Source organism: Perognathus longimembris, chromosome 20 (genome assembly GCF_023159225.1).
Source record: "Perognathus longimembris pacificus isolate PPM17 chromosome 20, ASM2315922v1, whole genome shotgun sequence".
Taxonomy (NCBI): Eukaryota; Metazoa; Chordata; class Mammalia; order Rodentia; family Heteromyidae; genus Perognathus; species Perognathus longimembris.
The window spans coordinates 16997806-17020379 of record NC_063180.1 but is presented as its reverse complement, the minus strand read 5'-3'; the positions used below and the strand labels follow the sequence as shown (position 1 = coordinate 17020379).

Genomic DNA, 22574 nt, shown 5'->3' with positions numbered 1-22574 from the left:
AGCTCTGGACTCGTGTTCGGACGCTCCCCGTTAGTGAAGCGGCCGCGGGCAGCCCAGGAGGTCCGGAGCGAGCCGGTTTATGCTGGCCGCGGGCGGCTGGCTAGGCGGAGCCTCGCAGGCGCGCGGGCGTCTGGGGTCGGCGGTGGAGTCTGCGTGCGGGGTCTGCGGGTGAGTGGTCGCAGTTTTGGGGGACCGAACGCCGTGGTGGGATTCGCGTCGGTGCTGCTGGCTTTGAGGTGGGGATGAGGGTGTGCGGCGGCGCCGGTAATTGTGTAAATATGGGGGGGGGGTCACTGGTGATGTTCGGTGTTGCGCGAGTAGAGCTGTGTGTGGCGTGGCGATTAGAAGTGTGAGCGGGGCCGCGTCTGCGCGTTCGGGACCTGTTAGTTTCTTGTATTACTTGTTAGCTATTTTAAAAAATTCTGTTTTTGTTTTCTAGGGTTTTCCCACACACATTTCATGGTTAGTCCGCCCCCCTCCCCCTTTGAACTCCCCTCTACTGTTCCTCGGGTCTGTTCTCTGGCTTTCTGGTTTTCTCCTGTCTTAGGACTTGAACTCGGGGCCTGAGCACTGTTCCTGAGCTTCCTTTTGCTCAAGGCTAGCACTCTACCATTTGAGCCACAACACCACTTCTGGCTTTTTCTGTTTGTGTGGTGCTGAGGAATTGAACCCAGGGCTTCATGCATGTTAGACAAGCAGTCTACCACTAAGCCACATTCCCAGCCCCTTGTATTACCCCCCCCCCTTTTTTTAATGGCGTTGGCATCTAGCACAAGGCCTTTTGCATGCCAGACACTCTATTATCTACTATACTTATATCCCTGAATTAGTTTAGTAATTCCTAAATACTCCCTCTACATTCAGTAGCACAGAACACATTAGCATTTATTTCTTCTTTTCACCCGTTGTTTGCAGTTTCACTCCAACAATGCTCAGCTGTTCAGCTGATGATTTTTATATTGGTTTTGGTTAAGTGGCTGAGCTTTTAGGGATGAGGAGTTTGGTTTTGCCTTCCATTTTTCCTTTCAGGATTTCTAGTTTAAAAAGGACTGGTTGACAAGGAATTTTTTCTTTATTTTTTATTTGTTTGTTTGTTTTGCCCGTACTAAGGCTTGAACTCAAGGCCCGGGCACTGGCCCCTGAGATTCTTTTGGTCAAGGTTAGCACTCCACCAATTGAGCCACAACTCCAGTTCCAGCTTTTACTGCTTTATGTGGTACTGAGTAATTGAACCCAGGGCTTTAATGCATGCTAGGCAAGCACTCAACCATTAAGCCATGTTCCCAGCCTACAAGAAATTTTTCTTTTCATTTCTTAACGTAAGAGGTTATGCAATTCTGCTTCCAAATATACTAAGATTACATTAGCCAAGGAAAGAACATCCCTTATATCTACAGTGGAAGGGCAGTGCTATAATTCTGATAGAGGTGAGAAAGTAGTACCAAGATTCCAATCTACATTAAGAAACCTGTAAGCCGGGTGCTGGTGGCTCATGCCTATAATCCTAGCTACTCAGGAGGCTGAGATCTGAGGGTCAAGTTCATAGCCAGCCCTGGCAAGAAAGTCCATGAGACTCTATCTCTAGTTAACTACCAGAAAAACAGGAAGTGGCACTGTGGCTCAGAGTGATCGGAGCACTACCAGCCTTGAGCTAAAGAGCTTAAGGGACAACATTCAGTCCCAGACTGACAACCCCCCCCCCTTGTTGCTTTGGGGTTTTTTTTGGTGCCAGTATCAGAGCTGGAAGATCTCCTGTGCTTGCTCATTTTAGTTGCTTACAGATAGCACTCTACCACTGGAGCCACACCTGCCGCCAATTTGACTTGTAACTGGTTAATTGGAGTCTTGCAGAAAGTCTTACTTGGAGCCACTAACCTTCTGAGTAGCTAGGATTATATGTGGTGAACCATCAGGCTCCATGAAAAATACATGCTTTTTGGTTGAGGATGTAACTCACTGTTTGAGCCATTTGACTAGTATATTCAACTCAAGACCTTGGGTTTGATCCTCAGCACCACGAAAACAAAGCAAGCATATTGGAAACATACTTCTTAGTTCTCACAAATGCCTTGCAATAAAAGTTCTGTGTGGCACTGCTTTTCAGGGTTTGTTAGAATATTTGTCAGAAATCTCATTTTTTCAATCCTGTATTTTTGTTTTTCATTTTGTTTTGGTTTTAGGTCTTGATGTATTTGTGTTTCAGGTTGATTTCTTTCCTTTTCTTTTTTTTGTGCCACTTTTGGGGCTTGGGTACTGTCCTTGAGCCTTTTTTCATCAAGGCTAGCACTCTGCCACTTGAGCCACAGCTCCACTTTTTGGTAGTTAATTGGAGATAAGAGGCTCAGGAGCATTTCCTCCTGGCTTTGTCTTGCTTTCTTCACCACTGTCCATTTGCGGAACTCTGTTCGTCTTGTAAAATAGAAACCCCATATCCATTTAATGGTATTTCCTTGTTTCTTCTTCCCAGCCATCACCATTCTTTCTGTCTCTCTGAAATTGAGAATTTTGGGTACCTGATATAAACAGAACTATACTATATTTGTCCTGTTTTCCTGGCTTATCATAGCATTAAAAACTCCTCTGTTTTCTGTTTTTCTTTTTTGCCAGTCCTGGTGCCTGAGCACTGTCCCTAGCTTCTTTTTGCTCAAGGCTAGCACTCTGCCACTTGAGCCACAGAGCCACTTCTGGCTTTTTCTATATATGTGGTGCTGAGGATTTGAACCCAGGGCTTCGTGTATGCAAGACAAGGATTCTACCACTAGGCCATATTCACAGCCCCTCTGTTTTCTGTACAGATAATTTTTTTAATCCATTCTTCCATTGGTGTACAGCTGGGATGCTGGAGATGACACACACTGATATGGGTGTACAAATGCATGAATCTCTTGCTTTTGATCAGTCTAGGTGTATACTCTGAAGAATTAATTACATGATCATATACCAATTGTTTTTCTTTTCTGTGTGAGTTTGGGAGCTTGAACTTGGTTTCTAGACATTTGATGTCCCTCATGAGTTCTTGGTTCAGCCTGTGCTGCTGATTGTTTTGAGTTGTTCTTTTGGCTCCTGCTGGTCTCTGCATCTGGTATCAGTCAGAGTAAAATAAGGAAAATAAATAAGGGGCCTTTATTAGTTGTCTATTATGTAATAAAATATATGAAAGCTTTATGGCTTAAACAGTGTTTTTTTTTGTTGGTGTGGGGCTTGAACTTTGGGCCTGGGAGCTGTCCCTGAGCTCTTCAAAGAGCTCAAGGCTAGCACTCTACCACTTGAACCCCAGCGCCACTTGTGGTTTTCTAGTGGCTAATTATAGATAAGGGTTTCATGGACTTTCCTGCTTGGGCTGGCTTTGATTCTTGATCCTCATATTTCAGTCTCCTGAGTAGCTAGGACTACAGGAGTGAGCCACCGGTGGCCAGCTAGCTTAAGCAATTTTAAACATTGGTTACCTCACGGATTCTGTGGACTGTGACTGTGTTGGTTATTCTGGCTCCAGAATCTCACAAATTCATCAGGGCAGCTGTTCTCAGAAGTCTGGACTTGGGCTAAAGCATTTGTTTTCAAGGTGGCGACAAATTAGCATTAGCTGTGGGCAGTGTTCTCCCTAGGGTTCGTGGCATGCCTGCATAGTATGGCAGGCATCTGGCTTCACTCACAGTGCATGCTCCAAAGTATGTGAGATAGAAGACCTGATCTTGGAAGCTATACACCATCACTTCTACAGTGTCCTGCTGGTTATTGAGATCAACCCTTTTTATTCTGAGAGCAATGAATACTTTCTCTACAAAAAGTATGACTACTAGGACATTGATCATTAGGGATTATCATGGAGGTTGATTACCACAGGGATCCAGTGAAAAGCCATCAGGTAAATTAGATTTACTTCCTAAGCCCACAGGTCCTGCTTCCAGATACATCTGTGGTGTGAGTGGAAAGAATATTGAGGAATGGAATTGCTGGACCTGCAGACTATCTTGACCATTCTACCCAGAGCAGGCACTATCTGAATGACAGGTCTATGCTTAGAGGTCATCAGTAGCTGTGACAATGGACTTCTTGACCCAGATGATGCAAAAGAAAGGTGAGTTGACTCTGATATGAGTAGACCCAGGGGTGGGGGCTTGGGGGCTATGTTCAGAATGTGTAAAAAGAATTAGGAGGGCTGGGAATATGGCCTAGTGGCAAGAGTACTTGCCTCATATACATGAAGCCCTGGGTTCAATTCCCGAGCACCACATATGTAGAAAACGACCAGAAGTAGCGCTGTGGCTCAAGTGGCAGAGTGCTAGCCTTGAGCAAAAAGAAGCCAGGGACAGTGCTCAGGCCCTGAGTCTAAGGCCCAGAACTGGCAAAAAAAAAAAAAAAAAAAAAAAATTAGGAAATTTAATGCATGTATAAAAAAGCATAAGCCAGGCGCTGGTGACTCATACCTATAGTCCTACTCAGGCTGAGATCTGAGGATCAAGGTTCAAAGCTAGCCCAGGCAGGGAAGTCCTTGAGACTCTTATCTCCAATTAACCACCAAAAGACTCGGAAGTGGCACTGTGGTTCAAGTGGTAGAGCACTAACCTTGAACTGAAGAGTTCAGGGACAGTTTCAAGGCCCAGAGTTTACACCCCACAACCAATGAAAAAGAAAACATACATGGGTGTTAGGACTATAGACATTTATTTTTGTTCATTTCACTATTTGATTTTTAATGAACTTTTTTTTTTTTGGTCAATTGTGGGGCTTGAACTCAGGGCCTGGGCACTGTCCCTTAGCCTTTTTGAGTTCAAGGCTAGCACTCTGCCACTTGAGCCACAGTGCCCCTTCCAGTTTTTTTAATTAATTGGATATAAGAGTTTCACAGGGACTTTTCTGCCTGGGCTGGCTTCTAACCATGATCTTCAAATCCCAGCCTCCTGAGTAGCTAGGATTACAGGCATGAGCCACCAGCACCCAGCTTTAATGAGCTTTTAAGATGCAATTTCGGGGCCTAGGAATATGGCCTAGAGGCAAGAGTGCTTGCCTTGTATACATGAAGCCCTGGGTTGATTCCCCAGCACCACATATACAGAAAATGGCCAGAAGTGGTGCTGTGGCTCAAGTAGCAGAGTGCTAGCCTTGAGCAAAGAGAAGCCAGGGACAGTGCTCAGGCCCTGAGTCCAAGGCCCAGGACTGGCAAAAAAAAAAAAAAAAATTAAAAAATGCAATTTCTCCTTTTTTTTTTTTTTTGGCACTGGGGATTGAACCCAGGATGTTGGAATTGCTAGGCAAGTGCTTTGCCACTGAGCCACATCCCAGCCCTCTCCTTTTCTTTTTTTTCTTTTTTTTTTTTGGCCAGTCCTGGGCTTGGACTCAGGGCCTGAGCACTGTCCCTGGCTTCTTTTTGCTCAAGGCTAGCACTCTGCCACTTGAGCCACAGTGCCATTTCTGGCCGTTTTCTGTATATGTGGTGCTGGGGAATCGAACCCAGGGCTTCAGGTATACGAGGCAAGCACTGTTGCCACTAGGCCATATTCCCAGCCCCCCCTCTCCTTTTCTTAAAGGATACTTTTTTTTTTTTTTTTTCCCCAGAGAGTGGGAGATGTGGTCTGAGACCAGGACTCAATCTTGGTACCTGATGCTTTCACTCATTGACTAGTACTATACCAACTGACCCATGCCTGTAACTCCAAGGATACTTAAACAAACATCTTTGTGGTACTGAGAATTCAACCTCTGGTATTACACATGCTAGACAAATGCTCTATCACTTTACCTCAGCTGATCTTGAACTCTGGATCTTTCTGCTTCTGCCTCCCAACCTGCCTCTGTCTCCAGAGTTGCTGGGAGTATCAGCATGTGCTAAGTAGTACCTTTTTAAAGAAATGCTGTTATATAACTATAAGCAGTTTCACTGTTCCCAATCCCTCGAGGCAACCATTTTGAACATTTTCATCAGGATGTTCATCCCATTTTTCTTTTCTTTTTTTCTTTTCTTTTTTTTTTTTGGCCAGTCCTGGGGCTTGGACTCAGGGCCTGAGCACTGTCCCTGTTTTCCTCTTGCTCAAGGCTAGCACTCTGCCACTTGAGCCACAGTGCCACTTCTGGCCATTTTCTGTATATGTGGTGCTGGGGAATTGAACCCAGGGCCTCATGTACACGAGGCAAGCACTCTTGCCACTAGGCCATATCCCCAGCCCCAGCCATTTTTCTTTTCTTTCTTTCTTTCTTTTTTTTTTTTCTTTGCCAGTTCTGGGCCTTGAATGCTGGGCCTGGGCCCTATCCCTAAGCTCCTTTTGCTCAAAGCTAGCACTCTACTACTTGAGCTACAGTGTTACTTCTGGCTTCTTCTGTGATTAATTGGAGACAAGAATTCATGAATTTTCCTACGGGGGCTGGCTTGGACCCGCAATCCTCAGATCTTAGGATGGTAGGTATGGGCCACCAGCTCCTGGTAACCATTTTTCTTGATAACATTCTGATATGGCTGATGCTTTTATTCCTCACTTAATGTTTCCTGCATTGTAAATAAGGATGTAGCCCTTTTGACTACCTAACTCTGTGTTACCCCCACCTCACACACTTCTCTTTTTGTCCTCCTTCCTAGCTTGATATTGAAAATTAACCAAATATCTGGATCTATTGGCGAGTTTTGTTGTTTTTTTTTTTGTGGGGGCGGGGGTGTCTAGTCACTTTCCTCAGTGAAAAATTCTAGATTTCTTGCAGAACACAAGCCAGAACTCCTTTTTAGGAAGTAAACAAAAGAAACAAGGGAGGTAGGGAGCACATTTTTCAGTATGAAACTTAACCTTTATTTACATTGCTTCTAGCCCACCTATTTATGTACTCATGCTTACATTTCAGTCCATCATATGAATGATCCACAGTGCCAATAACAAGTGCCTGATTAAATTCTTTTTCCAGGTACCCTAAGGATCCTTTATGGTTAGAATACCAAAGGCCATCATAATGTGTAAATCTTCATGTTATTGTGTACTTTAATTTTGTATTGGGAATGAAGTAGTAAGATCCTAGGGAAATACTGTTCTGCCGGTAGGTTTGTTGGACACTGTGTGACCTCATGTAATTAAATTTGGTGACCGGTGTGTCTGTAGGTAAATGATAATGCTTAACATTTCTAATGGTCTTGATCATTTGTTCATAAGGGCCCTTACAGCCACTTGGTACTGAAGATTTCCATACTTCTTTTTCTGGAACTCTAAAGCAAATCTGTTTTGTCTTTCCTCAGCTTGGTGTCTGCAGGATTCTGCACATTCCAAGGAAGAAGATACTACCAGCTCTCTTGTAGGTTTTAGTCATTCACTTATTTCCTGCATTATTATTATTATTTTTTGGCCAGTCCTGGGCCTTGGTCTCAGGGCCTGAGCACTGTCCCTGGCTTCTTCCCGCTCAAGGCTAGCACTCTGCCACTTGAGCCACAGCGCCGCTTCTGGCCGTTTTCTGTATATGTGGTGCTGGGGAATCGAACCTAGGGCCTCGTGTATCCGAGGCAGGCATTCTTGCCGCTAGGCTATATCCCCAGCCCCCTATTTCCTGCATTATTATACAGTACAGTATGCTGTCAAACTAAGTCCATGAGTAGAAGTGAGAGAAAATACAGAGAATCAGAGCCAGGGGAAAAATGAGATATGGTTATGAAGACATAAGTACATAAAGGACTATTCAGGTTATTCAGGCTCAGAGTTGAATATTATCTAGAAAATGAAAGCAAACTGGGATACAAAGTTCATTTTATAATTTACACTTCTTATCAGGGGAAAAAAAACTTAACATTATGTAAAGAAAGGTAGTCAGTATTAGCCAAAAATGAAAATTATCTAGATGACTGTGACATGTATTTTTCAAATGGTCTTAGATATTTCTACAATTTCACATTTGGAAATTTTTTTTTTTTTTTGCCAGTCCTGGGCCTTGGAATCAGGGCCTGAGCACTGTCCCTGGCTTCTTTTTTTTGCTCAAGGCTAGCACTCTGCCACTTGAGCCACAGCACCGCTTCTGGCCGTTTTCTGTATATGTGGTGCTGGGGAATTGAACCCAGGGCCTCATGTATACAAGGCAAGCACTCTTGCCACTAGGCCATATCCCCAGCCCCTGGAAAAATAATTTTATTGGTTATTTTTCCTTTTATTTTAGGTTTATGTGGTTCCAAGGAATCGAACCAGGGCCTCTTGCATGCTAGGAAAGCTCTCCTACCACCAAGCCACATTCCTTGCCCCCAGTTTCATATTTTGATACAAGTTGAACTAAGTTATACTAATATAAATCAATTAATAGTTAATTAAATAATAATTAATAATTAACTGGGCTTGTGTTTTCACAGAAAACAGTGGCATTTCAGGATGTGGCTGTGGACCTCTCCCAGGAGGAATGGCAGCAGATGAAACCTGCTCAGAGGAACTTGTACCGAGATGTGATGTTGGAGACATATAGGAATCTAGTCACAGTGGGTAAGGGTAGTTTTGCAGTTAACAGCAATCCCTTTTCTTTCCTGCTGTGTGGAAGGGCTTTGACTTCCCATACCATTGTACTGCACTCAGATCTTGAGGGTAGAAACTAATTGTCTTGGTTACTGTGGAAATTCCTTTATCCTCATCTTTCACAAACTCTAAAGGCACCAGGGACCCAGCCTAGGGTCTGTGTCATTGTCTCCAGCATTATCATCCAAGTTCTTATTTTTGTAGTGGTGGGAAAGTGGGAAAGTGGGAAAGTTAAAATACTACATATACATAGGCATTTGTGAAGTAACCACAATGAGGTCTCTTTAAAAGTAACATACACACAAAGACAGAAATGTGAAATAGTCTTGTTGGGGGTGAGCATACAGGGAGTAAGGAGGGCTGATAGGGTCAGAATACTTAATATACCTGTGTGGCAGGAAGGAACTTCCTGAATATAGTCCCAGGGGCACAACAAATAGGGGAGAGACTCGACAAATGGGACTACTACAAATTAAAAAGTTTCTGCACGGTTAAGGACATAGCCACCAAAACAGAAAGACAGCCAACCATATGGGAAAGGATCTTTACCAGCACAGCAACAGACAAAGGCCTAATATCTGTCATCTACAGAGAACTCAAAAAACTAAGCCCCTCCAAGCCCAATAAACCAATTAGGAAATGGGCAAAGGAGCTAAAGAGAGACTTCACAAGAGAAGAAATAAAAATGGCAAAGAAACATATGAGGAAATGTTCAACATCCCTGGTAGTAAAGGAAATGCAAATAAAAACAACCCTGAGATACCACCTTACCCCAGTTAGAATGGCCTATACTCTGAACCCAGGCAACAACAAATGCTGGAGGGGGTGCGGGGAAAGAGGAACCCTCCTCCGTTGTTGGTGGGAGTGCAAATTAGTACAACCACTTTGGAGAACAGTATGGAGGTTTCTCAAAAAGCTCAATATAGACCTACCCTATGACCCAGCCATACCACTCCTAGGCATCTATCCTAAACAGCAAGTCCCAAGATAAAAGACATTTGTACTTCCATGTTTATCGCGGCACAATTCACAATAGCCAAAATATGGAAACAACCCAGATGCCCCTCCACAGATGAATGGATCCAAAAAATAGGGTACCTTTATACAATGGAATACTACATAGCGATTAGGAATGGTGAAATATTGTTATTCGCAGGGAAATGGTCAGAACTCGAACAAATAATGTTGAGCGAGACAAGCCTAGAACACAGAAAACAGAGGGGCATGATCTCCCTGATACATGACTGTTAAGAAAGGGAGACGGAGAGACAGTAGAGACCAGGTCTGTGAAACCAAAAACTACTTGTCAAATGGTATTTCCCACATGATTGGGTCAGCGACCCAACATTATGTAACTAAAACCAAACAACTACTCAACATATAAATGTCAAAAATTGACCTCTCAGTGGAATACAATAGCTCAAAAGCTATGTATGTACGTTCATATAAGAGTACTGTTGACATATTGTCTAATGTCCACATTACATTTAAAGCCCTAGGCGAATTATCTTGGGCTTGGCCATGTGGCTACTGTATATGTTCTTGATACATTGTATATTGTATATATGTCTACCTGACCTAGAGAAGAGATAGAAAAACAGGACGTAAGATATCAGAAGAAATGTACACACTGCCCTACTATGTAACTGTACCCTTTTTGCACAACACCTTGTCAAAAAATTTTTGTGTTCAATTAATAAATAAATTAAATTAAAAAATATATATACCTGTGTGGAAATAGACCAGTGAAGCTTGTTGAAATTGGGTGGGCAAGAGGCATGTTGTAGAGTGATAGAGAGGGTGAGTCTTACTAAGGAACATTCATGCTACATGACCAGTCATAATGAAAGCTCCTTGTACAGCTAATTGATGCCAGTGAAAAATAGGGGAGGATCAACATCCTGATCCTTTGCTATTTCCTATACTAGGTTGTCAAGTCACCAAGCCAGATGTGATCTTCAAGCTAGAACAAGAGGAGGAGCCATGGGTGATGGAAGAAGAGATGTTTTGGAGACATTCTCCAGGTGAATATATGGAAAGCAGCCCTTAATGAGAAAACCATGTGGCATGTTCACTGAGGGTTCGCTAGAGAGACAGCGCATGAATGCCTTGGCATATTATGGCATTTCAGGTATTTATTACTCTTTTGTTGGAGCTATCTTTCTTTCTTGAAATTTAAGAGGGCCAATGCGGCATGGATTTCAGGATGCCAACCTTCCCTAATGACCTTCAGGGTCATTGTTCCTCTTTGATCCCGTGCCTTACTTCTCCCCTTTAAGGTTTGAGTTTAATTTTCTTTATTTACTTTTCCTTGGCCTGTCCTGGGCCTTGGACTCAGGGCCTGAGCACTGTCCCTGGCTTCTTTTTGCTCAAGGCTAGCACTCTACCACTTGAACCACAGCCACTTCTGGCTATTTTCTATATATTTGGTGCTGGGGAATCGAACCCAGGGCTTCATGTGTACAAGGCAGGCACTCTTGCCACTAGGCTATATCCCCAGCCATTAAGTTTAATTTTCTTTTTTTTTTGGCCAATCCTGAGGCTTGGACTCAGGGCCTGAGCACTGTCCCTGGCTTCTTTTTTTCTTTTTTGCTCAAGGCTAGCACTCTACCTCAAGCCACAGCGCCACTCCCAGCCTTTTCTGTTTATGTGGTGCTGAGGAATCGAACGCAGGGCTTCATGCATGGTAGGCAAGCACTCTACCACTAGGCCACCTTCCCAGCCTGTGGACTCTGTTTTTTGCTTATTGTGCCAGTGTGTAGAGTTGATGCTAGTTGCTTTTTTGTCATTGCTTATCCTTTTTTCTTGCCAGTCTTGGGGCTTGAACTCAGGCCCTGGATTCTGATCCTGAGCCTCTCTTTCCTCAAGGCTAGGGCTCTAGCACTTGAACCACAGCGCCACTTCCAGCTTTTTCTGAGTGGTTTATTGGATATAAGAGTCACATGGACTTTTCTGCTCAGGCAGGCTTTGGACTGTGATCTTCAGATCTCTGGCCTCCTGTGGCAGTGGTGTTTTACATGAATAAGGTTTCTTTGAGTCTCCTTGCTTGAGCCCTACCATTTATCATAACGGGTTACATATGTCCCATTATGTTTCTGCCATTAGTCTCAACATATCTAGATCCCATTGCAGAGGTAAGCCTTAATTTTAGAGAACTCTGTTTCCTGCACTTACTGTCTTGAGTTTCTTGAGAACCTACTTTGGTCATTTCAATTTTGGTTTGTATATTCTGCGGCTGTTTAGTTGTCTTTTACTTTTAATGAAAAGGTGTTTTTGGGGGGCGGGGCTGGGAATATGGCCTAGTGGTAAAATACTCTTCACATCTTTTTCTTACCTTTTGAGGACCTAGTGTTTATAATCTCAGCTTATCATCTTGCATATTGATTATGAAATCTCTTCTTTGCCTTTGCAAAAACTCATGTCTCCTTTGTCTTACAGGTTTGATCTTTTATTCTTTCTAGGAGGAGAATAAATATGCATTCAGTCCTCTTTGTTTAACCAGAGTGTTCAACTTTACTCCATTTCCATTTGATTCCATATTCTTTCATTTTGATCCTGTTAATTTTGCTAACTTATTCAGTGTACATGGACACTTAAATTCAGTCAATGCTACTTTCATCTGTGAATGTCAATTTTATCTCCAGAAGGTTGTCTTTCAGTAGCTAACATCTCAAATCTTTGGAAATAAGGATGTTTGTACTTTAGTTTTCTTTCTTTACCTGTTGATTCAAGCCAACAACACATTAAACCCAACATTAGAAAGTTTCTGAGATGTTAGAAGTGAAAGGTTCTAGGCAAGGAGAGAGCTCGAAGGGTGAAGCAGAGGTGATTGAAAGAGAGTTTATTGGGGTATACTCCCGGGTGCTCCTCTGGTCAGGATCAGAGAGGTTGTGCCTGGGCCTGGCTCAGGCAGGGTTTATATGGCAGGGGCAAAGGGTGTTTTGGTCAGCGGTGGAAGTTAGCACATAGCTTATTCTACAAGTCTGGGTGATTCCAATTGGTCTCAGGGCTCATGCTTCTAGGAACGGCTGATGCAGATGGTGTCTCCCCATAGGGAGGTGGTTTATTCCCGGCACCTGTGAACCCTCCAGCGGCCTGACATCTGGTGGTTTACTCTTGGCACCTGTGAGCCCTCCAATGGCCTGACAAGAAGTAGGATAGTGTTAGAATAATTCACAAGTAATAATTTCTGGTCCTCTATTTTAGAACTTTGGGAAGTTGATGAACAGGTCAAGAAGCAACAGGAAGAAACACTTGTGAGAAAAGTCACATCACCCCAAGAAAAGTGAAAATGTTATTGTATGTAAAAATATTTCCTCTGATCTCAGATATTGTTACCTTGTAACAAAATTTCTCTAAATGTGACTCACTTAAGTGTTTGGAGCAAAATTTAGACTCAGTTAAAAGGAAAATCATGAAGGTAGAGAGTATGGGGAAAGCATTTTATCAATACTCATCCTATGTTGTAACCTAACAATGGAATCATTGTGGAGAGGACTTTAGCCATAAATTTGACCTCATCAGACATGAGAGAATTTATGCTGGAGAAAAGACTTATGAATGTAAGGAATTTGGAAAAGCCTTCTGCAGGAAGGAAAATCTCATTACACATCAGAAAACTCATACTGGGGAGAAGCCATATAAATGTAATGTGTTTGGAAAGGCTTTCATTCAAATGTTAAACTTCAGTAGACACCAGAGAATACATACTGGAGAGAAACCCATAGGTTTAAGGATTGTTGAAAAACTTTTAGTGAGAAATCAAATCTCATTGAAACATGAAAGAACTCATACTGGAGAGAAACCTTATGTGTGTAAACAATGTAAGAAATCATTCAGCCAGAATCAAAATATTATCGAGCATGAGAAAATTCATATTGGAGAAAATTCTTATGCATGTAATGAATGTGGTAGAGCTTTTTTTTCCAATGTTATGTCACTCTCCATAAGAGAAGTCACACAGGGGAGAAACTTTTTTTTTTTTTCCCCCAGTCCTGGGGCTTGAATTCAGGCCCTGAGCATTGTCCCTGGATTCTTTTTTTTTTTTCTTTTCCAGAGGAACAAGGGGACAGGGCCTTTACCTAGCTGTCACAGCCAGCCAGGTTGGGTCCTGAGGGTGCTGTCCTGAGTAGGCACTGTCATGGGCAGCTGGACATCCCTTCCACGTGACCCAAGGAAGGAAGGGCAGCTTGGTACTGTAAGGATTCCTTGCTGGTGCCAAGCATGCAGCATCTTTCAGTGGTCACTGAAGATGGTGTCCTGGCATGGACAGGATCCAAGCTCACTGGGGCTCTGCTGGAAGTGTTGCATGTTTGGTGGCCCATGTGGATGGGCACCCATGGCCCCACTTGCCTTAGGGCAGGATCAAGAGGTCCAGAAAGAGCTGGCAGATTGTGGGGCCTGGCCCTCTGGAGGCACATCTATAGGCAGGAAGGAGAGCAGAAGAGAGATTGATGGGATGCAGGGAAAGCACAGCATCCTGACTCTCCCGCTCGAGCAAGGGCCCCTCAGGGCCCAGGTGTCAAAGGTCCCGGGAGGCACAATGTCCTCAGTTTGCTATCAGAGCCCAGTGCTGAACATCACAGGGGTGTCCCTGGCTTCTTTTTGCTCAAGGCTAGCACTCTGCCACTTGAGCCACAGCACCACCTCTGGCTTTTTGTTGTTGTTTTGGTTTTTTTTTTGTTTTTGCGTTTGTTGCCAGTCCTGGGGCGTGGACTCAGGACCTGAGCACTGTCCCTGGCTTCTTTTGGCTCAAGGCTAGTACTCCACCTCTTGAGCCACAGCGCCACTTCCGGCTTTTTTCTATATATGTGGTGCTGAGGAATCGAACCCAGGGCTTCATGTATACGAGGCGAGCACTTTACCACTAGGTCATATTCCCAGCCCATTCTCTGGCTTTTTCTATATATGTGGTGCTAAGCAATTGAACTCAGGGCTTAATGTATGCAAGCCAAGCACTCTACCACTAGACCATATTCCTCGCCCCAGGAGAAACCTTACAAGTGTAATAAATGGGGAAAGGCCTTTCCTCACTGCTCTATATTTATTATTCATATGAGAAGTCACAAAGAGGAGAAACCCTATGTATGTAGTGAATACTGGAAAGCCTTCTGTCAGAGTTCATCCCTTGCTGTACATATGAGAAATCATACAGCTGAGAAGCCCTATGAATGTAATGAATGTGGAAAAGCATTCAGCCAAAAAAAAAGAAACCTTCCTACACATAAGAACATACTGGAGAGAAACCTTATGAATGCAATTGGTATGGGAAAGCTTTTATTCAGATGTCAAACCTCATTAGACACCAGCGAATTCATACTGGCAAGAAACCCTCTGCATGTACAGTATGTGGGAAAGCATTTAGTCAGAAATCAAATCTCACTGAACATGAGAAGATTCATACTAGAGAGAAACCCTATCATTGTAATCATTGTGGAAAAGCTTTCAGAGACAGAAATCTCCTTGAACATGAAAACACTCACAAAGAAGAGAAGCCATTTAAATGTAATAAATGTGGTAAAGCCTTCTCTTGAGGCTCCTCCCTTACTCTTCATGAGAGATGTCACACGGGAGAAGCCCTGTAAATGTAGTAAGTGTGCAAAAGCCTTCTCTCTGTGCTTGTTACACATTGCACACATGAGAATTCACGGGAGAGAAGCCTTTTGTGCGGGGAAGCCTTTTCTCAAAGAGCATTCCTCTCTCTATATAAGAGAAGCCATACAGGAGAAATACCAAGTATACTAAATGAGGGAAGACTACTTTCTACTTAATTCAACCCTTAGTTTTCTTAAAATGCCTTAATGGCAGCCCAGTAAAGTGAAAACTTAGTAAGATCAGTTTGGAAAAACAGACTTTATTGGAGTGCCTAAGATGTGAGTAAATAAGGTGGGTAACTCCAGTATCATAAAATTGTCAGTTCTAGAAGTTGAGGCTAAATGCAATCCAGTAGGATTGATTGTGCTTCTTGAGTGGGATCAAATGCTGAAAATAAACTGAATTTGAAGGCTAGTAAGGTTATACTGACTAAATGAGCAGGCAAATTTTTTGGTCTCTACATTCATTTTCCCTATGTTAATGAGTCATAATGTAGATCTAGGTAACTGAGATTACTGGTAAGGAACACATTGAGGCATAAAACACCCCTCTCCACATGGACACACATGAAGTGCTTCCTGGAGAGTTTCTGGTAGACTTCAAACTTGTAAGTCAGTTTCCAAAAGCGACCTGGGAACCCATAGTAAAACACCAGTGGTGGCATGGTGGAATAAAATGAGGATATGATGTCAGGCCAAAGTGTCTATGACTAATTTCAGCCTCATCATGGGAGGCACTTTGGGGGCACGTATGCCTCACAGGTGCCAAGATGCCTCCTTTCAGACCCTAGCACTGTACTACCAACTGCTGCAGATCCTGACAGCTGATGGCTCACCGCAGGCTCCTCTCCAGGAATGGCTGTGGATGAAGGGACCTGCTCTGGGCAAGGTTGCATTGTCTTCTCGAGGGCATTCTGGCCTGGCTGCCTCTGCTCTGAGGCCTCCCAAGGTTAGAACTCACTGAGGAATTGAGGTTGCATTACAGTTTAATTTTTCTCCCATCTCATTCTGCTTCCTTCATTTCCTTACTGGTGAGATTCCCAAAAGCTCTCCCCAGGGTGTCTTTCCATAAACTTCCATCTCATCTTCAGCTTGCTCCACCGAAGCAGACCTAAGACAACAGAGCATGTTGCAAAAGCAGGTCTAAAGCTGGAAACCATTTTTAAATGTTTTCTTAGAAAACCAATATACTCTTTACATATGTAGATAGACACTTTTATGAAAAATAAATTCTGAAAATATTTAATAAGTGAGGAACATACCATTTTACAAATACCTTTAGTGACAGTGACTTAAGTGAGAGATAGCTGGCTGTGTACTGTCTCCATTCAGTCTGTAGCAATGTCACATTCACATAGACTCAGAAATCTCTTTGTATACTCAGGAGAGAGTGAGTGGGAAAAGAAAGAAATCAACATTACTGTGAACATACTTTTACCTCAGACTCTTTCCAGGGCACCTCATTAGAATTCCTAGTTTGACATTTGCTTGAGTAGTATAGAGAAAGTTAAGGATTACATTGGGAGCAGGGCACCAGTTACCCACGCCTGTCATCTGGCTACTTAGGAGGCTGAGATCTGAGGATCATGGTTCAAAGCCAGCCCAAGCATGAAAGTCCATGAGACTCTCCAATTAATGACCAGAAGACTGTGAGGACCAGAAAACCAGAAGTGACACTTTGGCTCAACTGGTAGAACACTAGCCTTGAGCTGAAGCGCTCAGGCTCCAAAATCAACCCCACCCCCAACCCCCTGCAAAAAAAAAAAATTACATCGGGCTTCTCTTCAGAAATCATGTATGCATCTAGAATGGATTGGGATTTAAAGTACTTTTTTTTGGGGGGGGAAATAATTTGAAGTCTTGATGTAGTGAAATTATACTTTAAAGTGGAAAGGAATAACCTCAGACCAGAGATTTAAAGAAACCTTTGTCACAGAACATGGAATATATACCTTGCAGGCATAATCTGGACAAGTCCTAAGTAAATAGTCTCAACCCTTAAAGTAGAATTCAGTAACCCCTGAGGAGTATGAAAAGTTAAATACACATAATACTCAGTGTGTACTTTCCCTCCCAACTATAAACTAAAGGAACAAGGAAAAAATACTAATCTTTCTCAGACTCCCAAAATTAAAGAGAAATGCTTCCTAACTTGTCCTGGGAGACCAGCATTAACCCGAGCCAAATCAGGCAGACACTACAAGAAAACTTCATGGTTCCCTTGGGAGTACATATGCAAAAATCTTCCAACAGAATGCCAGAAAACTAACTTCAGTAACTTACTTTAAAAGAATATATGGGCTCCATTTCTGCCATCTGCCTGAGTACAAGAATGATGAGCATGAAGGCATTTTTGCTTGTGCTTCTTATTATTGTATACATCTATTAAAGATTCAGTTCATCTATTTTGGGTGCCATCAAAGCAAATAAAAATGTCTTCATAAAAAAAAAGAATATATGGGGCTGGGAATATGGCTTAGCAGTGGAGTGCTCACCTTGCATGCATGAAGCCTTGGGTTCAATTCCTCAGCCCCACATAAACAGAAAAGGCTGGAAGAGGCACTGTGGCTCAAGTGGTAGAGTGCTAGCCTTGAGCAAAAAGGAAGCCAGGGACAGTGCTCAGGCCGAGTCCGAGGCTCGAAAGAAAAGGCTGGCAAGAAAATAAAATAAAAAATATGTGCCGGCTGGGAATGTGGCTCAGTGGTAGGGTACTTACCTGGCATGCATGAATCCCCTGGGTTGGATTACTTAGTACCACATACACAGAAAAAGCCCAGAGTGGTGCTGTGACTCAAGTGGTAAAAAGTGCCACTACCAAATGAGACTATTGAAATGCAAAGATGGATGATCATTCAAAAATCAGCCTGAGGGTTGGAAATGTGGCTTAGTGGTAGAGTGCCCCTTGCATGCATGGAGCCCTGGGCTCACTTCTTCTGCATCACATAAACAGAAAAGGCTGGTGCTGTAGCTCAAGTGGTAGAGCTGGTAGCCTTGAACAAAAAGAAGCTCTGGGACAATGCCCAGGCCCCAGGACTAGCCAAAAAAAAAACAAAAACCAAAAAACCAGCCTGTCTAGCAGTGTAGCTCAGTGGCAGAGCATATCTGCCAACCGTGTGTGAGGCCCAGGTTTGATTTTTTTTTTTTTAATATTAGGCTTCTTTCCCACTTAATTCACTTATTCTTATTGTAGGTTACTTTGGACAGAACCTTGTCATCTGTTTTCCTTCAACTCTTGTCAGTACGTTAATTTTTACTCCCAAATGGGACAGGATGATGGACAAGAAGAGCTGCTGGTCAGTTGGGCCCTAGGTTAACATCCCTAAAAACCTTTAGGTTAGGCTCAGAGGAAGTTAAAAGTTATCCTGAGACAAGCAGGTTGTCCTGTGGAAGGCACTTCTGTGGAAGGCACTGAAGTGGTATTGTGAGTCTGTCCATCTTTCAGGTTTGGGGGACAATGGTTTGCTCTTGCGATTGGGATGAACCTAAGAAGGCTTGTTGGTTCTTCACCATTTTACTTGTTGGGACAAAAAATGATAGGTCTGCACATACCAGGCTGGAGAGCAGAACCCTAAATGCTGGCTTGCTCTGAAGTGGGTGTGGGGACCCTTATTAGTCCACATGTCAAGCTGTGTACAGCCCATCGTTTCCTTTGCCATCTCGGTTTCTAAAACTTCCTTACCCACTTCCTTTATGACAAAAGGCTTTTTCTTTTTTTCACTTCCCTTTTCTTTTTTTCCTCCCCAGTCCCAGGTCTTGAACTTGGGCCTGGGTGCTGTCCCTGAGCTCTTCAGCCCTACTTCCGGCTTTTTCTGAGTACATGGTACTGAGGAATCAAACCCAGAGCTTCATGCATGCTAGGCAAGCTCTCTACCACTACGCCTCATCCCCAGCCCTTCCACTTCCCTTTCTAAAGGGAAGCATTTAGGTAAGGTAAAGTCTTGTTTAATAAAAATTCTTGATAAATATTTATATACATGTATGCCTCTATATCTGCTTCTCAGATCTGTGTTTCCAGACTTTCAGAGAGTTCCCTGACTTCCAGCTGGCTAGACAAGTTTTCCTGTTCTAGAATTCCAAGGCTGTGGAATTCTGCCACATCTTGTGTTTCTGGCTTCATTTGCTCAGATAATGTTTTACCCACATTTCAGAATTTTTTTTTAATTTCTAGATAACGGTACCACAATTTACATGTACATTCACCTGCTTATGTACAGGTGTAGAGTTTCATAGAAAGCTACCAGGAACATCTGTGTACAAATTTTTGTGTAGAAAAGTTTTTTTTTGTTGTTGTTGTTTTTTTGCCAGTCCTGGGTCTTAGACTCAGGGCCTGAGCACTGTCCCTGGCTTCTTTTTTTTGCTCAAGGCTAGCACTCTGCCACTTGAGCCACAGCACCACCTCTGGCCATTTTCTATATATGTGGTGCTGGGGAATCGAATCCAGGGCTTTATGTATATGAGGCAAGCACTCTTGCCACTAGGCCATATTCCCAGCCCCTAGAAAAGTTTTCATTTCTCTGGAATAGCTGCCAAAGATAGGATTCACTGGGTAAAATAAGAGCTTATGAGAGCTGTTGACTTTTGGTGCTGTTTGTTCTGTCTTCATAGTTTCATTCCCTCAGCTTGCAAGCTGTGGTGACATTAGCCACAGTGGTCATTTCATCTGATGGCTCTGTATGTGAGCAAATACAGATGGGTGTCAGCTGCACCAGGCTGAGGGCAGAATGCCAGTGCAAAAGCCACGGCAAAGCCTCAGCAGCTGCTTCTGGGGCCCGGCTAAGGGCTGCCATGAGCATCTTAGTGCTCTCATGTAACCACCCGCTGCTTGTTCTCTCACTAAATTTAACATGGCGAGCAACATACAGAGCCATTTTCTGAAATGCTCAGTGAGCAGCTCAGTGCAGATGGCAGAGGGTTGGACTTGTGACTGGTGTCCTATTTCACAGTTGCTCCTTGCCCCTGATGATGCCCTTTAATGGAATGGAGAGGCCCCAGCACACATAGGCATTAGCCTGGGAATCTTTGTGAAATGTTACTTTCTGGGTGTGGTTTTGATTTGTTTTGAGATGATGTCTCCTTGTTTCTTAGCCTGGCTTGTTTCATGATAGGTGGGCACATTTTATTTCTTGACTTGAGTATAACTTGTTTTATAATTTACGGATCTACTATGTTTCATCATAAGTGGGTGTACTGTTTATCATATTTCCGTGTGCTTTAATGGTACACTGTGTTTCAGTGTAGATGTGTGTACTTGGGGCTGGGGATATGGCCTAGTGGCAAGAGTGCTTGCCTCATATACATGAGGTCCTGGGTTCGATTCCCCAGCACCACATATACAGAAAATGGCCAGAAGTGGCGCTGTGGTTCAAGTGGCAGAGTGCTAGCCTTGAGCAAGAAGAAGCCAGGGACAGTGCTCAGGCCCTGAGTCCAAGCCCCAGGACTGGCCAAAAAAAAAAAAAAAAGATGTGTGTACTTGTTAATGACAGATGAATGCACTGTGTTTCATCAAATTTCTTTGTAATTTGTTTTATAATGTGTAGGGACACATCATATATGGACGTACTAGGTTTTATTTTTGCCAGTCCTGGGTCTTGAACTCAGGGCCTGGCCACTGTCCCTGAGTCTGTTTGCTCAAGGCTAGCACTCTACCACTTGAGCCACAGTGCCACTTCCAGCTTTTTCTGTTTATGTGGTACTGAGGAATCGAACCCAGGGCTTTGTGCATGCTAGGCAAGCACTCTACCACTAAGCCACATTCCCAGCCTTTACTGTGTTTTATGATTTGAAGACATACTGCATTTCATTATATTTGGTGTACTGCATTTTACTGTGTATGATTGTTCTGTGTTTCATGTTTATAGGTATTCTGTTGTTTCAGGATATAGGGGTATGTTTTACAATGTAAAAATGTACTGTGATTGCCATATTTCTGTGTATTATATTTCCTGATTTGGGATTTTTTTTTTTTTTAGTAGTATGTGGTAAGAAAATGCCCTTTACTTGAGATGCACAGTCATGTTTACTAGTGGAGTAACATGCTTGGGCTTCTTTTGAAATGATAAGGAATAAATATGAGATATGGTAGTGAACATGAGATAGTCAAAAGTGGCAGGTGTAATATCTGATAAATCTAAGAACAAGCACATGTGAACAGTTCTTTCTACTATTACAGTGTGTCGGGGTGGGCACTGAACCACTTGGGAATGTGTGTATCAACCCCACTGGAACAAGAGAATTAATTATAATTTTCTTCTTTAATTCCCAGAAGGAATGGGAATTTCAGGATACTAGTAAGGCCGGGAGGGAGGGAGAGAAGGAGGACTTGCTTATCAAGGTGCCTTTCTGATGAATGGCAGATAATTACATCCCTTCCCACTCTTAAGGGGAGGCTTCCTCATTCTGGGGCCTGTCAGAATGGGTGGAAATGTTCCCATTATAGTGTAGGCTGTTTTCAAAAGAGTTTTTTGTTTTTTTTAAAGGAGAGTTGTTTGTCAGAAGTCCCAAATAAGTAGGTGTTGGGAGAGCTGCATTCTTTCTATAGGCTCTCGGAGAGAATGGATTTTCTCCAGCTGTTTTATTCCTTTACTCACAGCCCCTTTCTCCCTCTGCAGAGCTGGTTATTGTGTTATCACAGCTCTGATTCCAACTGTCTTGCCTTCCTCTTGCAAGGGACCTAGGACCAACTTAGGGTAAGCGTCCATCTCCAGCTCCTTGCTGAAGCCTAATAGCCAAGTCTCTATTGCCATGGGAGGAAGCACTTCTAGATTGGGGCTTCACTCTCTCTGCCATGTCATCCACCTTATCACTTGATACATGAATTTCTTTTTTCTTTTTGTCTATCGTGGGGTTTGAACTCAGAGCCTGGGCACTGCCCCTGAGCTCTTCAGCTCAAGGTTAGCGCTCTACCACTTGAGCCACAGCACCACTCCAGTTTTCTGGTGGTTTATTGGAGCTAAGAGTCTCATGGCCTTTCCTGCCCGGGCTGGCCTTGAACCTCAATCCTCAGGTCCCAGCCTCCTGTGTAGATAGGATTACAGGTGTGAACCACCACCACTGATAAAGGAATTTCTTTGTGCTGCTTTTGTTTGTTCATACCAGGTATTTTGTCCCTAGATTTCAAAATATTCTTCCAGCTAAGAAATCTTGACATTCATTGTATAAAATGTGTACATTAGTGAAAGAAGCCTTTTATTTAGAATTTTTATATCTATAGTCACAGATGAAACTGATTCATGCCCATTGCCTGTATTTGTTGAGGCTTATGTTAGATGAAATTCATTAAAAGTATCTTGCCCCAGGATAAAAACTGAATAATCATTATTCAGAAAAAAGCTAAGACTCAGCTAAATCACCAGTACGTGCACCATGGCACAGGATTGGGGGATGAATAAATCCCTAGCACAAACCCCTGCAGTTGGCCTTGTCTGGGCTCTGGTCTCAAGTGCTGCATAGTTTGTGCCCAGGAAGGGCCTGTGGCCTTGGGTAAGGTGTACGTGTCACACTGCACCTCAGGATGGAAGGA

At 43.2% G+C, this 22574-nt stretch overlaps 1 protein-coding gene, 1 non-coding gene and 1 pseudogene across 4 annotated transcripts in view; 2 read left to right on the top strand and 1 right to left on the bottom strand.

Annotated features, from left to right (window-relative positions):
- Window positions 1-3302: 3302 nt before the first annotated feature.
- LOC125367945 (zinc finger protein 568-like) overlaps window positions 3303-22574 on the top strand; it is a 28483-nt gene continuing 9211 nt past the window's right edge. For all 3 annotated transcript variants that reach the window (XM_048368696.1, XM_048368695.1, XM_048368694.1), the window contains exons 1-4: window positions 3303-4078; window positions 7214-7269; window positions 8306-8432; window positions 10391-10486. In XM_048368696.1, coding sequence (XP_048224653.1) covers window positions 4045-4078; window positions 7214-7269; window positions 8306-8432; window positions 10391-10486 — 313 coding nt within the window. In that variant the 5' untranslated portion in view covers window positions 3303-4044. The remainder of the gene's footprint in view (window positions 4079-7213; window positions 7270-8305; window positions 8433-10390; window positions 10487-22574) is intronic.
- On the bottom strand, window positions 13963-14053 carry LOC125339161. The gene has a single exon (XR_007208449.1). It is a non-coding gene; the product is annotated as a small nucleolar RNA SNORD88 (small nucleolar RNA).
- LOC125367955 lies at window positions 14390-15245 on the top strand (annotated as a pseudogene).